Source organism: Pongo abelii, chromosome 8, assembly GCF_028885655.2.
Source record: "Pongo abelii isolate AG06213 chromosome 8, NHGRI_mPonAbe1-v2.0_pri, whole genome shotgun sequence".
In the NCBI taxonomy this organism is placed as follows: Eukaryota; Metazoa; Chordata; class Mammalia; order Primates; family Hominidae; genus Pongo; species Pongo abelii.
The window spans coordinates 139,147,197-139,164,732 of record NC_071993.2 but is presented as its reverse complement, the minus strand read 5'-3'; the positions used below and the strand labels follow the sequence as shown (position 1 = coordinate 139,164,732).

Genomic DNA, 17,536 nt, shown 5'->3' with positions numbered 1-17,536 from the left:
CGCGGCGGGCAGAGACCCGGGGACGCTCAGCTCCGGCCCACCGCTCGCAGCTCCCGCCCCGGGCGCAGGTCCCGACCCCACGGGCCGTCTCGGAGCCGCAGCGGCCGCTTCCCTGCACGTCCTCACGCCCCCCGCACGGACGCCGCCAGCCCCGCGCCTCAGTTTCCCCACTAGCACGATGGAAAGACGAGCCCCGCCCCGAAGCGTAGCGGCGTCTCCGTGGTAGCGAGTGCCCAGAGCGTCCGCCGGTCCCACCGCCCCTTAAACACGATCCGGCCCACCGCCTGCCGCGGCGGCGACCGCGCAGCCCATTCGTCACGGGGCCCGCGGCGTCCAGCCCCGGCCGACTCACCTCAGGCTGTCGCCGCCGCCCTCGCGCCTGCGCGCCCCTCGCCCCGCCCCTCTCCCCGCCCGCGTCCCGCGTCCCGCGCACCGCAGGCCCCTGCCCCTCGCCCACCCCCAGGACCCGCCCCGCGCACGCGCCGCACGTGCCACACGCACCCCACGCCCCTGCGCACGCGCAGGCCCCGCGTCGCGGCCAATGGGCGACGCGGCCGCAGATCCGCCCGGCCCCGCCCTGCCCTGTGAGTACCTCCGGCCGGGCTGCGGGGCTCGGCTCAGTCCCGGAGCGCAGCTGGGCCGCGGCGCTCGTGCCACGGCTTTCCCACCGCCCGCAGCCGAAGCACAACCCGCAGCCCGGCGCGGACTCCGATCGCCGCAGTCGCCCTCCGGCCCCATGTCGCAGAACGGAGCGCCCGGGATGCAGGAGGAGAGCCTGCAGGGTGAGGCGGAGGAGGCGGCGCGGGAGCCGAGGGGGCGCGGGGGGGAAGCCCGGGGAAGGCCAGAGGGAGGCCAAGGGGGCGCCAAGGGGAGGTCGTCGGGGAGGCCTAGGGGGCATCGCGGGCCGGGCGAGGCTGCGCCATCCTCCCCTCCCGTACCCATCCCTCCTGCGGGCGTGCGGAGCCCGGGGCGTGGGGACCCCGCGTACTGCCCGGGGTTCGCGGCCTCGCCGCTCGGGCGGGGGTTGGCTTGGACCCGGGTCGGACCGCACCGGAAAGCCCCGATTCTCCAGCTCCGCGCTAGCTAGAATTCCACCTGGAGGTGAATCTGCGTCTCCCAGTTCGTTCGAACAGCCTCAAAGTCCACGTTGCCCTCCGCGGTCTGTAGTTCAGACCAGTATTGGTTTTAATGACCAAACACCAAGGCGTGGCAAGTGGCCTGTTATGTGCTTTAATTTTGTTATTAATGTTTATATCCATGGTGACCGTTAGGATTTCCTGAAGGGTGAACGCGGAGATGGGAGGGGGTTACAGCGTTTTTAAAATATGGCATTAAATGGGCATGTTCCAATTCCACTAGAGGGTCGGTCCAAAACAAAGCTTTAAATGACTTAGGGGTTAAGAAAACACAAGCGAAAGGACGCTGCCCGTGCAGCACTCAGTCGTTACAGCCTGCTTAATGCCCGAATAGAGGCTCGCTGTGTGCCCTTGGCTAGATTCGCAAGACCATCCGTTCACGCAGCGGGAAACGCAGGCCCGGGGTGCAGGACTTGCCCCACGCACAGCCAGGTGGCGTGGAGACCCTCCCCACCCGGTGGGTCCGCGTCAGAGTCCAGACGAGCCTTTACTCAGGGAAGCGGGCACTGAAGCCGCCTTCCCAGGGTCCCTAGGGCCCAAGCCTCGGAGGAGGGACCTGGCGGCAGCTGACCTTTGTGTTCTTTGAAGCCAGAGTTTACTAAGCAAAATTAGCATGTAAATAAGCTTGGGAAAGGACTGCTGAAACCTCTGACAGTGAACTTTTAATCTTCATTGAGAGTTTTTAAAACCATATATTCACATAAATTTAGTGAGTTGCTAATTTTATTACAAAAAAAAAGATTGTACTAGGCAGGACTTAGTTACCATAATATATTGAATTTTATATATATATATATACACACACACACACATTTGAACACTACAACCATTTTTTTTTAACTTTTTTTTTTTTTTAAGAGACGGGGTCTTACTATGTTGCCCAGGCTGGTCTGAACTGGGCTCAAGCGATCCTCCTGCCTCGGCCTCCCAAAGTGCTGGGATTATAGGCCTGAGCCACCAGGCGCGCCTGGCCTAGAACCGTATTTTTAAAAATCCTGTAATTCGGATTTTTCCTCTTGAAATTTAAACATTGGCTAATTGCTATTTCGAAATAGATTAAGAGGTGTTTTCCTGTCTTTTGTCATAAAATCCAAGGGATGTTTTTATAAACTCTTTGCCATAAAATCACCCATTTTCCGGTTGTGAAGCTGCGTTACTCCTGACATTGTGCGTTTCACTGCCTGGCTGGGATCTGGGCGTTGGGAGGTGGAGGGGGCTCCGGGGGGAGTCGGTCCTCTCTCAAGTATGTAACTTACACAGGCTGCTGAGTCATTGGCAGTGCAAGACGGCCAGCGCCGGAGTTACGAGATTTTTGTTTTTCTGTTTTGTTTATTCTATAAAAAGATAGTTACCCGCGGGGTGGGTCCCATGTAGGCTATTCCTTGGGCCGCCCTGAGTGTCCGCGCGGCAGGACGGGGCCACCGTGGGCTCGGCGTGGGCGGGGTTGGCCGGTCCCGCGGGCTCCAGCCGCCTGCAAATCCGGCGCGGAGCGGTGGCTCAGGCAGCGCTCACCTCTGCCTGTCCGATTTCACTGCCCCTTGTTTACCTCGGAACAGAGAACTCTGGGAGCCTTGCAGCCAGACCCACGGATGGAAGCAGCAAGCACTCTCTCCTCTGAGTGTACCCTCTGGGGCCAACTGCTTTTCCTGAGGAGTTAATGGCAAAATGGGCTGATTCTGTTCCTATCTCTTGATCATTCTAGCTAAAGTTGTTGACTCGCAGGATGCTCATATTTGTCCTTTTCCTTTTTGTTTTTTACAAGCCCAGTCTTACACTGTCACCCAGGCTGGAGTGCAGTAGCACAATCATTATAGCTCACTGCAGCCGTGAACTTGGCCCTTTTCTCCTAGACATGTCACTGCCAACATGCAGGAGAGGTAGGATTCTGTGACGAGACCGTGTGTCACGGTGGCGGGGGCATCACTTCCTTGAAGGACCCACTGTCTTCACCAGGAGGGCATCAGTTCAGTAAAGTGCGTGCCCATTTACTCTGGAGCGGCCGTGTTTAATGATCCAAGCCCTCACCTCTTCACCCACTGCTGTGTCTGCAACTGGCAGATGGTTCTCTTTCTTGTCAGAGGTAACTCACCATGGGCAAAGTTGTATGAGGGGAAAAGATGTTTCTACTTCTTTTGGAGTGGAATTGTAGCATCGTGCACTTTGAGACCTGAAGGGGTTGCAGACATCTAGATTCTCGTCCACGACCTGCATTTCATAGATGGTCACAATGAGGTTGTAGAGGTGGAGAGAAAGATGAGGCTGGCAACAACACTTAAGGAGAAGCCAAGGACTCTGCATGAAGCACCAGTGGGATACCTGGAGCCCAGATGCCTGAGGCTGCGCGCGATAGGCCAGGCCTGGAGGAGAGTCTGGCAAGAGGAAGGTGAGGGAAGCCCCGTTAGAAGTCAGGGACCTAATTTACCTACCGGGCTGACTTGATACTTGAAATCTTTTGTCAGGCGGGTCTCTTTTGTTCTCTCCCCACTAACCTGAGAAGCTTTTAAAGGTAAAAACAGCAATTTCTTAGAGCCCACCTCCCCTGGGGAAGAAGCCCTTTGTATGGTTTTGGGGGTGCTAGTTCCCTCTGGGGTTCACAGCTCCTCTGCTTCAGGCTTTTTTTTCTGGGATGCTGCCTCCCTCTATTCTGACATTTATCCCAGAGCTTTTTCAGTCTATTTGCCTGGATTCCACCCCAGCATCCCAAATAGTCACTTTCAGAGTGGGCTGAGGCTAGGCTTTTGGAGAACAATGAAAAAACAACACAGGTGATTCTCCCTTCATAGCCAGAGTTGAGATTGTCACCCCAGCTTAGGGCGTAGGGTGGCCTTGAGAACTTGGCCCTGTGTTTACTCCACGTGGGGCTCATGGCTTGGCCCGTGAATCCATGTTGAGGAATGGGACCCAGGGAGTTGCCCCGGGACATGCAGAGGGCAGTGAATCGAAGGGATTCCCTGGAGTCTGTCACTGGAGGGAGAACTGCTTTGGGCACCTAGAAAAGCTGGATGTCAGATGATTTTTTTTTTTTTTTTTACACAAAGTGAGAATAAGAAATGGATTAAGAACTCTTGTTGGATTGTATTTTGTCTCTGAGGCAGACCTATCAGTTTTCTTTTTGTAATGTGATATAAATATTTATAGTCTAGGCTTTTCAAAATCTCATCTGCCTTGATATAGGAGGGAGGTAAGATTTACTGGCTGTGTGTCTTGTTAGCAATGTAAATTATAAGTGAGTGAGGAGGAGGAGGAACATAAGGAGAGAGACCTGAAATGAGATTAGGAAGGAGGGCTTTTCTTGCAGCAGCAACAGCAGCACCTTTCTTTCTGGGGCCTAATTATACTACAGTTATTTGAAGTGTAAACTGCTTGTGATTATGAGCAAGTTTTCTAAGGTTATTAAGCAACCTTACTGTAACCCCATCTTTCTTTGAAAAGGTGAATGATCCGAGTGGAGAACTGTAACATGTGAGTAGATACACAGCATGCTACATTCTCCAGGAAGTGCCTTCCTTTCCTACCCGGTTGCTATAGGTTAATAATAAAACTCCTGTACTTAGTAAATCATTGCTGGGAATACAGCTTTTGGGCCCAAAGTCATTAGCCATGGACAATCTGTATGGGTTTTTTTTTCCTTGTTTCCTGGATTTTTAGGACCCTTCCTGGGGCGATTTTTAAAAAGCACTGCTTTGGTTCGAATGTGTCCCTCCATGTTGCCAGTGGGATGGTGGTAAAAGGTGGGCCTTTAAGAGGTGGGTTGGCCATGGGGGCTCCTCTCTAGTGAATGGGATTAGTGCTCTAAGGGGCTGGATGGAGGGAGGTGGGTCCCTCTGTAGCCTCATTGAAGGGATGAGGCAGGAAGGCCCTCACCCGACACCAGATGTTGGTGCCTGGATCTTGGACTTCCCAGCCTCCAGAACGGAGATCAATTTCTGTTGGTAAATCACTTAGTCTGTGGGATTCTGTTACAGTAGCACAGACAGAGAAAGACAGAGATACACTTGTCTCTACTTCATCTTCCTCTCCCTGTGGTCTTCAGCTTGCCCCTTGTGTGATAGATACAGTATGTGTTTGGTCTTGACCCTACCTACTTCCTGGTGTAGAGCACCTAAACCCCTGGGATTTCCTGAGCAGTGTCTTTTTTTTTTTTGAGACAGAGTTTCGTTCTTGTTGCCCAGGCTGGAGTGCAGTGGCATGATCTCGGCTCACTGCAACCTCCACCTCCCAGGTTCAAGATATTCGTCTGCCTCAGCCTCCCTAGTAGCTGGGATTACAGGTGCCCACCATGCCCGGCTAATTTTGTATTTTTAGTAGAGACGGGGTTTCACCATGTTGGTCAGGCTGGTTTCCAACTCCTGACCTCAGGTGATCCGCCTGCCTCAGCTTCCCAAAGTGCTGGGATGACAGGCGTGAGCCACTGTGCCAATAAGTGTCTTAAGCATGTTTGTTAAGAAAGAGAGTAAAAAGGTGGCGACTCCATAGGCAGAGCAGCCTGACCAGTGTGTGTGTGATTCATAAAGTCACCCTATTGGCAGTGTACTCCAAAAGTGCTCCTTGGTTAACCATTTTTGGTGTTAAGTTGTAAGGAGCCCCTTCAGAATATACTGCTAATACAGTGCTCAAGGGCGGCCCCAGGATAGTTACTTGAGGTAGAAATTCCCAGGGCAGCCCCTCCTAGGAGGGGAGGGGACTGGGGATGGAGATGGGGGAGCCGTGAGGAGTGGGTAGCACGGTTGGGGTTAGGGTTGGGATGTGGGGTAGGTGGGGTTCTGGTTGCAGAGAGTGTGGTTGGGGTTAGGGTTGGGACGTGTGGGGTAGGTGGGGTTCTGGTTGCAGAGAGTGTGGTTGGGGTTAGGGTTGGGATGTGGGGTAGGTGGGGTTCTGGTTGCAGAGAGTGTGGTTGGGGTTAGGGTTGGGACGTGTGGGGTAGGTGGGGGTCTGGTTAGGGTTAGGGTTGGGATGTGGGGTAGGTGGGGTTCTGGTTGCAGAGAGTGTGGTTGGGGTTAGGGTTGGAATGTGGGGTAGGTGGGGTTCTGGTTGCAGAGAGTGTGGTTGGGGTTAGGGTTGGGACGTGTGGGGTAGGTGGGGGTCTGGTTAGGGTTAGGGTTGGGATGTGGGGTAGGTGGGGTTCTGGTTGCAGAGAGTGTGGTTGGGGTTAGGGTTGGGACGTGTGGGGTAGGTGGGGGTCTGGTTGGGGTTAGGGTTGGGATGTGGGGTAGGTGGGGTTCTGGTTGCAGAGAGTGTGGTTGGGGTTAGGGTTGGGATGTGGGGTAGGTGGGGTTCTGGTTGCAGAGAGTGTGGTTGGGGTTAGGGTTGGGACGTGTGGGGTAGGTGGGGGTCTGGTTAGGGTTAGGGTTGGGATGTGGGGTAGGTGGGGTTCTGGTTGCAGAGTGTGGTTGGGGTTAGGGTTGGGACGTGTGGGGTAGGTGGGGGTCTGGTTAGGGTTAGGGTTGGGATGTGGGGTAGGTGGGGTTCTGGTTGCAGAGAATGTGGTTGGGGTTAGGGTTGGGATGTGGGGTAGGTGGGGTTCTGGTTGCAGAGAGTGTGGTTGGGGTTAGGGTTGGGACGTGTGGGGTAGGTGGAGATCTGGGCTGTATGTCATTTCCATTTGTCTGCTCTGGAATTGTTTCTGGTAAACTGATAAATGTAAGTAAAGTGTTTTTCTGAGTTCTGTGAATTGTAGTAAATTACTGAACCTGAGGCAGGTGTGTGGGATCCCCTGAGTAGGTAGAGGCACTGACAGAAATGTGGGTAACCTGGACACCCCATTCTCCGCTTGCATCTGTGGGAACAGTCTTGTGGGCCCGACACTAAGTCTAGGTAGATAGTCAGAATGGAATTGAATCGTTGGACACCCCGGTGGTGGTGACTTGGTGTCCCACATTTGATGTTAAGAGTGGCATCGGAGAAGAGACACCACACCTTCAAGCTCCATTTGTGTTCCATATCGTCAGATATCTGAACAACACTTCAGTCAGGTAAATTGAAGCAGGCCCAGAATCTGAATACTGTAGATTCAGTGTAGACAGACAGCTGGCCAAAACAGAGGCCGTGGTGCCGTTCTCTCAGGGGCAGGCCATGGCTAGCTGGCCGCATGGCATCTTGAATCCCAGAGAGGGAAGGAGGGTTAGCGAACATCAGAGTACTTGGCAATACTGTCTGGTCAGATGAGCGGCTTCAGGAATGGTGTGGTCTGTACATCTCGGAAGGCACCCTGTAGCCTCTGCCAGAGTGTGGGGCGGACTGGCCTGGGCCTTTCTCCTCCATTGAGCTCCAGGCTCCGAGACAGACCCTGGCTGCCTTTGATTAGGGATGTGCTTCGTGCGGGCCAGGACATGAGGCAACGTGAGCGGCCAAAGAGAACAATCATGTGTTCATTTGAAAATTTGTGTGATCATTTCGTTAGCAGCTTACTGGGAGACTGTTGATGGTATAAGTTGCAAATCCACTTTTCCTTCGTGGGCCTTCGGTTTGCTTTTTTCTGGTTAATATGAAATATACTCTGCAACAAGTGGCATACTGAGCCTAGGCCAGCCCTCTTTCAGGAGAGATGCCTCGTGTGTGTGGAAAGTTGTGCACCTGCCTTTGCTTCCAGCAAACATGACGGATGAAGAGGCTGCTCCGTTCCCCCTAATTGCATGGTGTTATTAGTGCTGTGTTGGTGTAAGGACAGTCAGCAGCTCAGGGTGATCATTCTGCTTAATAAAATTATAGTGACTGCAAAATGAGATAATTCCATTGTTCTCGTCCATAAGTTTCTCTGTCTTTTGTGGCCTGCACTTTACTCCCACTGCACTCCATCCTCCATACGCTACCAGAGAAAGCTTCTACCAGATGTGCTTTAAATAAATAAACCTATGACACAAAGTAGAGAAATTATCCTGGGCCCAGAAATAGACATGTGCCTGTATGCACACTTGATTTCTGACAAAGGAAGCAGCCCAGAGCAGAGGTGAGGTGGGAGCTGTCTGCAATAAATGGGGCATCCGTCTCACATCAATGGAAGAATTAATCCATGTAGATTTTGGATCTAAATGTGACTGTCATAACAGTAGACCTGTGTGAAAATAATAGAATAGAATATCTCAGCTCAGGAAGGGATTGCTGCATTTGACTGAATTAAAATCAAGAACTTCTGTACATCAGAAGACATGAGAAGTAAAAAGAACAAGCTACCGAGTGAAAGTTACTTGCAACATATTTAAATGCAGAAAAACATATATCTAGAATACAGAATTATCCCAGAATTGCACTTTTAGCAGTAAGGGAATGGGAGCAGCGTTCCAGCCTGTTTCTATTTATAATGGTGACATGGAAAAAATACTGCTGGATGCCCACAAATAAGAGAAAGAGAGATAATAGAAAAGAATAAGAGATTCGAAGAACCAGTTCAAAAAAGATGCTATCCAGATGGCTAGCAAACTTGTAAAACCGTGTTCAACCTCGTTAGAAATTATATAAATGCAAAGTAAGCTACACAATGCAAGTAATAGAGGCCGGGCATGGTGGCTCACGCCTGTAATCGCAGCACACCGGGAGGCTAAGGTGAGAGGACTGCTTGGGCCCAGAAGTTTGAGACTAGCCTGGGCAATATAGCCAGACCCCATCTCCTAAAAAAAAATAGCCAGGAGTAGTGGTACATGCCTATAGTTCCAGTTATTCCAGAGGCGTCAGCTAGAGGATGGCCTGAACCCAGGAGTTTGAGATTATAGTGAGCCTTCATTGTGCCACTGCACCCCAGCCTGGGTGACAAAACGAGACTCCGTCTCGAAAAGAAACAAAAAATAGAGTTTAAACCTTTTAAAGAAAACTTCAAAGCTTATGTTGACGTTAGTGTTTTTTTGTTTTTTTTTTAAAGACCTCTTTTTCCAAATAATAGCCTTTTTCTTATAAAAGCTCACTGCAAGGAAGTATTCTAATTGGATTCTGGTGACTCAGCAGTTATTGGACATTTGCTTGGTATAAAGGGACTGCAAGAGCTGGACAGACACATGGTCTCAGCCCCAGGGGGCTTCCTTCCTGTACCCAGGGAGTGTGTGCGTGGACAGTCACTGCCATGAGAATGGGCAGAGGGATGTCTTCAAGTCGGGGTTAAGGGATGGTTCCTGGTGTGTCACCATTGCTACCTCTTGGAAATGGAAGGGCAGGCTGGTTAGATATTAAGACCAGATTCCAGAGTGGGTAGAAAATTCCATCTGTGCCCCTTTTTTTTGTCCCCATCAGGCTCCTGGGTAGAATTGCACTTTAGCAATAATGGAAACGGGAGCAGTGTTCCAGCCTCGGTTTCTATTTATAATGGTGACATGGAAAAAATACTGCTGGATGCACAGCATGAGTCTGGACGGAGTAGCTCCAAGAGTTCTCACTGTGACAGGTAGGTGCACGTCAACAAGTGTATGTGTTACAGTGCTGATGTCTTCAGTGGGTGACAGTCACAGCTGGAAGTGCCCGTGTCACCTCTAGGACAGCGGGCTGCTGTTCCCCTCAGGCCGCATTCAGGACTGGCTCCTGCCGCAGTCCGTTCTTACATAGGAGCCTTGCCCTCTTTGGGGATGCAGTGACCTGGGACGTACTCTGTGGGGAGCATGTTCAAGTCGTCAGCAGGCAGCAGAACAGCCACAAACCCCACTCTGAGAAACGCACTCACGCGCCTCAGCAGGGCTGTGGTCGCAGGAGGAGCGGTTCCTGGTTAGCAGCACTTCTGAGTGACTCCAAGGTAGAGTGGCTGACAGTGGTCAAAGGTCACGTGCCCTTGAAAGCTGTGCAACAGACCGTGAAGGCGGCAGGTGACAAAGCCAGCTGCTTGCCAGTTGCCCCTGCGCCTTCTCTGGAAGACTGGCTAGCTAACTCCTGTCGTGCTTAGCCAAAAGGGCTGAGGAATAGTTTGGCTCTGGCTGGTGCTGGGTGGAAGGGAAGACGCGTACGCTGACTGGCTAGAGCCCCTCATCACGGAGGCGGTTCACTGCCTTTGGGGTTTGAGCTTCTGATGATAGAATGTTCACATGATGTTCTGTTTTTCCCATTCTATTCACATTGCCAAGCCCACCTCGCTCACAGACACCACAAGATACCAACAGAGCTTCTGAAACAGATACCCATAGCATTGGAGAGAAAAACAGCTCACAGGTAAGCTGGAAGGAGAATGTGCAGTTGTAAAACTATTTGTGATCTGTTTGTACAGGAAACGGTTTTAAATGTAATTGAGCACCTCAGAGAAAAGTCAGGCTTTAAGGGTGTCTCCTGCTTTTAAAAAAAACAAAAACAAAAACAAACCAAAAAAAAAACACACAAAAAAACAAGAAACTGTGGGTGGGAACATCCACAAGCACATGGGCTGGACACTCAGCTGAGCGGGGGAGGCACCGAGTGGGACAGGCAGCAGGGGCCTCCTGTCCCTGCCTGCCATCAGGGATACGCCGGAAAGGAGGAAGGGCTCCCTGGTGGCTGCAGCCTAGAGAGGAGGGAGGGACCACTGGAAAGGGTGGCAGTGAGCCAGCTACTGGCTGGTCTTTCCTTGTGGTTGCTGGGTGGACAGTGAGTGGGTTTTAATATTTGCATGCTGTGTGGGACTCAGGCGTTACCCATGGGGCCATTTGAGGCCATTTGGCCACTGTGGCTGTGACTCTGAGGTGTCTTCCTCATTTGACACTGTCACTGCCTACCCTGTGCCTTTCCTAGCATTAGTCCTGAGCTAACTGGTGCCTGAGCAGTGTAGCATTAGTGGCTGACCAGCCTGATAATTGAGTGTAAGATCACTTTTTCTTCTTTTTTAAAAAAGTTTTTTTGTAGAGACGGGGTCTCCCTGTGTTGCCCAGGTGGTCTTGAACTCCAGGGCTCAAGTGATCCTCCCAAAATACTGGGACTATAGGTGTGAGATACCGTGTCTAGCCTAAGATGACTTTTCTGTTAACAGCTATTGAATGGGCTTTACATACCGGCTTTCAGCATTGTTGTGAAAGCGGAGTCTTAGAGGAAAAAGTGTACCTGGGGTTATTGCCTTGGTTTACTCTGTCATTCTCCCTTCCTACTCCGGCACAGATGGGGTTCGAGGCAGTGATCAGCACTGTCTTGCTCAGTTATATCTGGCAGTGCCTTACCTTGTTGCAGAGGAGATGCGCGATAACTGTTTTCTTGGGAGTTTGTTGCTGGTGAGAACTTTAACGATGGACCGTGTTCTGTATTTTGGAAGCTCTTTGAGGAAGCATGGCCTTCAGGCAGGATTAGTAGCTGGCCCTTCGGTGCTAGCTTCCCTCAAGGCTTCCTTCACCAAGGAAACAAGGAGTCCCTGTTACCCAGGCTTTCTCAGGGACATCCCCTGGCCCCACTCCGAGGGGCAGCATGATTTCGGGAGCCCCAGGAGCCCTTGCTGTGGGTGTGTGGGTGCATCCAGGGCGTGCGGCCTGCTCCTGGGCACTTGGGGCTGTACCCAGCTTGGGTGTACCCAGATGTTTGGTGGGTTTAGGGAGCTATATTGAGTATTTTCAATTTTATTTCTTTTTTTTTGAGACAGGGTCTTGCCATTTTCACTGTTTTAAACAAAACCTCCCCCTTAGTTTTAAAAGGAATTAGATGTTCAGGTACAGAATTTTGAAAATGCAAAAAAGTAGAGAAAAACACTTAGACTCTCAGATTTAAAATTCTCTTTAATGTTTCCTGCTGTTGTATGCTTCTGAGGATTTGGCCGCAGCTGTGGTTATGTGTATATTTCTGCCTTTTCCCTCCTGCTTATCCCGGAAGCATCTTGTAAACCTGCTCACTATACAGTGTCCGTTTCCTTCGTCGTGTCCCTGTTTTGAGCCATTTTCAGCTGTTTTCATTTTCTTTTGTTATAACCAGTGCTGCAGTCACCATCTTTGCCCTCATGTCACGTAACTTCCCTAGGACAGTGTTTGCCGCTGTCAGTACCCCCAGAATCTCACAGGTAATCAAATGTATTTACGCCCTGAGTGGGGCTCCCCCAGAGGTGATCTGTCCCTGGAGGAGACGAGCATGCTGTGAGCCGGGAGTGCGGTGCGGCCCGGGGAAGGCCGCCAGCCCCAGGACTCCCCTTGGATCACAGTCCGAGGCAGTGACATGTGCCTTTGGGCTCTTGAATTAAGCCTGCGGATCTGAAGTTCGGGTGGGAGCTGGGTGCTTTCCCGTGTCACGTGTGGTACATTGATCTGCATTTAACATTGACTTTATCTTAGTCTGAGGAAGATGATATTGAGAGAAGGAAAGAAGTTGAAAGCATCTTGAAGAAAAACTCAGATTGGATATGGGATTGGTCAAGTCGGCCGGAAAATATTCCCCCCAAGTGAGTGTGTTCTCAGTGTCACGGGGGCACCCCTTGACAGAGGACACATCAGCTGACACGTTTCTTCCCGCCTCAGGGAGTTCCTCTTTAAACACCCAAAGCGCACGGCCACCCTCAGCATGAGGAACACGAGCGTCATGAAGAAAGGGGGCATATTCTCTGCAGAATTTCTGAAAGTTTTCCTTCCGTCTCTGCTGCTCTCTCATTTGCTGGCCATAGGATTGGGGTAGGTGATGTGACTGTGTGAGTCCTGTCATGGCATGTCGTGGGGCGATTCTGGGTCGCAGTGATTTATTCGTAAACTGTTTCCTGAAGTCCAGATCATCAGTTACAGCTTGGTGCATTTTCACAAACACACCCACATAGTCACTGTTCAGGTCCAGAAACCACCAGCCTGCAGCCCCAAAAGGCCCCAGCACAGGCACCCTGTGGTGCTGCTGTCTGGCCTGGACGAGTCTGCCTATTGCTCACTGAATATAAACAGAGTCAAAGCAGGGATTCTTATGTCTGACCTCTTTGTCCTGTGTGTAGCTGAAAGCAGTCTCATTTCTGCGTAGTACTGCGTGGCAGGAATGCACCCAGCTGTCTGCTGTAGATGGAGGGTCTCAGTTACTTGCTGTACTTCCTCCAGACAGGACTGTTGTTCTAGTAACTCTCAGCAATAAAGGAACCAATGCGGTCTCCGACTTTTCTGGCTTGAGTTTCGCTCTTGTTGCCCAGGCTGAGTGCAGTGGCATGATCTCGGCTCAGTGCAGCCTCTGCCTCCCTGGTTCAAGCGACTCTCCTGCCTCAGCCTCCTGGGTAGCTGAGATTACAGGTGCCCACCACCACGCCTGGTTAATTTTTGTATTTTTAATAGAGACAGGGTTTCGCCACGTTGTCCAGGCTGATCTCGAACTCAAGTGATTGCTCACCTTGGCCTCCAAAGTGCTGGGATTACAGGTGTGAGCCACCGCGCCTGGCCTTTTCTGGCTTCTTATACTAACTCACTCTGCAGAAAACAGAGACCAGGCAGGTGCCGCTGTGGATTCTGAAGAGCTTTAGCTGCAGCAGTGGTGAAGAGCCAGAGTGGGAAGCCAAAACCGCTCCTCCTTGGGCTGGTCCCAGCCTCTCTCAGCGGGGAGGAGGGGTCTAGTCCTGGCGTGCAGACAGTGTTCTGTGGCTGCCGTGTATTGGACAGACTGGGAAGACCGGAATGCCACTGGGGGCAGGTGGGTTAGGTAGGTTGGCCAGAGGGCTCACATCTGGGTTGAAGGAAACGGGATAAAAGCCACTTGAGTTTCCTGGGCCGGGAGCTGAGCACTGCCCATGTCTCCACCTCGCCCTCCCGTGTGCGTGGTTTTCTTCTAGCTCTTGTGCACATTCTCATGTCCACCCCCATCACCTTTATTTCTGCTGGTGCTTTTTGGAGTCAGACCCACAGACTGCATCAGCATCACCAGGCGGTTTACTTCCTGGAGCCTTTTCCAGAACTGTCAAGCAGACTCTGGGGGCAAGGCCTTGGGATCCTCATTTTAAATACAAGGTTTAGCCCTTTGTTTCAGGATGGATTTCTGCAGCCACTACTTCCCAGCTACTGTCCTTCGTCCTGCCCAGGTTTTTAGAACCCGATGCTGCCACTGGCGACCCACACCCCCTCAGCTGCTTTTCAGAACCACACGATAAAATCTGCCCTGAAAGCTGCTGCAGCACTGTCTGTGCTCACAGCGCCCACCACACCGCCCACAGGCCGGCACTGTCTGTGCTCACAGCGCCCACCACACCCCCCACAGGCCGGCACTGTCTGCGCTCACAGTGCCCACCACACCCCGCCCACAGGCCGGCACTGTCTGCGCTCACAGCGCCCACCACACCCCCCACAGGCCGGCAGTGTCTGCGCTCACAGTGCCCACACCACCACCGCCCACAGGCCGGCACTGTCTGCGCTCACAGTGCCCACCACATCACTGCCCACAGGCCGGCAGTGTCTGTGCTCACAGCGCCCACCACACCCCGCCCACAGGCCGGCAGTGTCTGTGCTCACAGCGCCCACCACACCCCGCCCACAGGCCGGCAGTGTCTGCGCTCACAGCACCCACCACACCCCGCCCACAGGCCAGCAGTGTCTGTGCTCACAGCGCCCACCACACCACCACCGCCCACAGGCCGGCACTGTCTGCGCTCACAGCGCCCACCACACCCCGCCCACAGGCCGGCACTGTCTGTGCTCACAGCGCCCACCACACCACCACCGCCCACAGGCCGGCACTGTCTGCGCTCACAGTGCCCACACCCCGCCCACAGGCCGGCAGTGTCTGCGCTCACAGTGCCCACACCACCACCGCCCACAGGCCGGCACTGTCTGCGCTCACAGTGCCCACACCACCACCGCCCACAGGCCGGCACTGTCTGCGCTCACAGTGCCCACACCACCACCGCCCACAGGCCGGCACTGTCTGCGCTCACAGTGCCCACACCACCACCGCCCACAGGCCGGCACTGTCTGCGCTCACAGTGCCCACACCCCGCCCACAGGCCGGCAGTGTCTGCGCTCACAGTGCCCACCACACCCCGCCCACAGGCCGGCAGTGTCTGCGCTCACAGTGCCCACCACACCCCGCCCACAGGCCGGCAGTGTCTGCGCTCACAGTGCCCACCACACCCCGCCCACAGGCCAGGCCAGCCAGGCTTCCGATTCTGCCCTTTCCTGGAGACCCATCCTCCTCCCTCCGGGAGTGATGCCCGCTGGTCAGCTGGAGCGAGCCTCTCTATTGCTGAAAAGCCTTTTCTGACACTCCTGCATCTTTAGTTTGGGACAAGGACCTCCCACTACCAAACTTAAACCACATGAGGGCAGGGGCTTCATTTTTAAGCAGTTGGCTTTAGTGAGGCTGGTGGTGATGAACTAGCAACACCATCTTGCCCTGGTAGGTGACTTTCCCCAGCACTGAGTTGGAACAAAGCAGCAGCTTTCTGTGTGGAAACAGCATTCAGTTTGGTGATCCTTCTATGTAAGAATACAATCTGATGTTTTCTAAATTAATTAATACAAAATACATATTGATAAAACAGTAAAGATTACAGATAGATTCATTACAAAATTTTTATAATGGGTATAAAATCAGCAGTCCCCTTGCATAAGCTCTAACCACAGTGAGCTACCCTGTTTCAGCTGTAACACAGTCTCCTGTGAATCACAAGATACATTAACTGCTGATAATTTTTCTGTTAAGGATCTATATTGGAAGGCGTCTGACAACCTCCACCAGCACCTTTTGATGAAGAACTGGAGTCTGACTTGGTTTGTTAGTGGATTACTTCTGAGCTTGCAACACAGCTCACTGAAGAGCTGTTAGATCCTGGGGTGGCCGCGTCACTTGTGTTTATTTGTTCTGTAAATGCTGCGTTCCTAATTTAGTAAAATAAAAGAATAGACACTAAAATCATGTTGATCTATAATTATACCTATGGGATCAATAAGCATGTCAGACTGATTAATGTCTACTGTAAAAATTTGGTAGTGAATTTTCATTTGATATTAGATATAAATATCTGAATATAAATAATTTTAATATACTAGTCATGACGTATGTTGTATTTTAAAAATTATCTGCAACCTTAATTCAGTTGAAGTACTTTATATTTCAAAAGAATGAATAACATTGATAATAAAATCGCTACTTTAAGGGGTTTGTCCAAAATAAATATTGTGGCCTTATATATCACAGTATTGTAGAAAGTATTATTTAATTTAAATGGATGCAGGTTGTCTACTAAAGATTATACATAACTATGCTAATTGTTCGTAATCAACAGAAACCAAGATAGAGCTACAAACTCAGCTGTACAGTTCGGACACTAAACTCTTCTTGCTTTTGCATTATAAGGAATTAAGTCTCCGATTATTAGGTGATCACCTTGGATGATCAGTTTTCTGCTGAAGGCACCTGCTCAGTATCTTTTTCTCTTTATCACTCTGCATTGGTGAATTTAATCCTCTCCTTTGTGTTCAACTTTTGTGTACTTTTAAAACCAGCTTTATTCTAAACAAATCTGTGTCTACTTTAAAAAACTGGAAATGGAAAAAAAAAAATAAATCTTTGCCAAATCCTTCAGATTACTGTATTTACATATGGTTTAAAATCAGACGTCATAATAGCTTCTTGATGAAACCAGGACTGGTCCCTATTTTGACATTATCTTTCCTACAGCAAGCTTTTTAGAAAGGCTGCCTGCCGCCTTGATGTTTCACCTTTCCACGCTTAATTTGGGTGTTAAATCTAATGTTTTCATTTGTAAAAATCTTCATTGATGCCACCTGGGAAGCAGTCATCTCATCTCTAAGTTTTACATTTGGAGAAAGTGGATGGCATGACATCAGAATTCCTTTATATAATTTAACCTCAGAATAGTCTGAGATCATCGAAGCACGCTGGTCAAGGGAATTCCGTTTTTGTTTTAGAGCAAATATGTTTGCTGTTTGTCTTTCATCACAAACATCAGTGGAGTTTCAGCACCTTACAGAGCTCAGTGAACCCCCTGGTCACCATCAAAGTTAGCACACAACAAAGCCAACCATGTGTCCCCCTCACAGATGACAATGGCTGAACTCTCAGTGAAACCAGCTGTATGGCCGGGCAGTGGCTCACGCCTTGTAATCCCAGCACTTTGGGAGGTTGAGGTGGGCGGATCACCTGAGGTCAGAAGTTCAAGATTGGCCTGGCCGACATGATGAAACCCCGTCTCTAATAAAAATGCAAAAATCAGCTGGGCGCAGTGGCACGTGCCTGTAATCCCAGCTACTTGGGAGGCTGAGGCAGGAGAACCGCTGGAATCCAGAAGGCAGAAGTTGCAGTGAGCGGTGACCATGCCAGTGCACTCCAGCCTGGGAGGGAGAACGAGACTCCATCTCAAAAAAAAAAAAAAAAAAAACCAGTTGGAGGTACTAAGCTCTGGGACTGGGCCAGTGCGATGCCTATACACCTGTAATCCCAACACTTGGGGAGGCCCAGGTAGGAGGATCACGAGTCCAGAAGTTCGAGACCAGCCTGGGGGAGCATAGCAAGACCCTGTCTCTACAAAAAATACAAAAATTAGCCTCGTGTGGTGGCACACACCTGTAGCCCCAGCT

The 17,536-nt window shown here is 51.3% G+C and overlaps 1 protein-coding gene across 2 annotated transcripts; it reads left to right on the top strand.

The window, feature by feature from the left end:
- The first annotated feature begins 388 nt into the window (after window positions 1-388).
- Window positions 389-16,520, top strand: BNIP3 (BCL2 interacting protein 3). Of its 2 annotated transcripts, XM_054523076.1 has the most exons (7): window positions 524-782; window positions 3,355-3,519; window positions 9,354-9,504; window positions 10,172-10,256; window positions 12,320-12,426; window positions 12,503-12,652; window positions 15,639-16,520. In XM_054523076.1, exons 1-7 carry the CDS (start codon window positions 542-544, stop codon window positions 15,682-15,684), a joined length of 945 nt encoding a protein of 314 aa, XP_054379051.1. In that variant the 5' UTR covers window positions 524-541; the 3' UTR covers window positions 15,685-16,520. The 2 variants fall into 2 exon arrangements, with proteins under 2 accessions (XP_003780718.4, XP_054379051.1); XM_003780670.5 differs by lacking the exon at window positions 3,355-3,519 and having other exon boundaries at window positions 389-782.
- Window positions 16,521-17,536: the final 1,016 nt, after the last annotated feature.

Excerpts from the sequence above, each read along its gene's own strand:
- BNIP3 (XM_054523076.1), top strand. The coding sequence starts at position 542 with ATGGGCGACGCGGCCGCAGATCCGCCCGGCCCCGCCCTGCCCTGTGAG. Across the intron at positions 12,427-12,502 it reads CCGGAAAATATTCCCCCCAA|GGAGTTCCTCTTTAAACACC; the intron begins GTGAGTGTGTTC and ends TTCCCGCCTCAG. Across the intron at positions 12,653-15,638 it reads TTGCTGGCCATAGGATTGGG|GATCTATATTGGAAGGCGTC; the intron begins GTAGGTGATGTG and ends TTTTCTGTTAAG.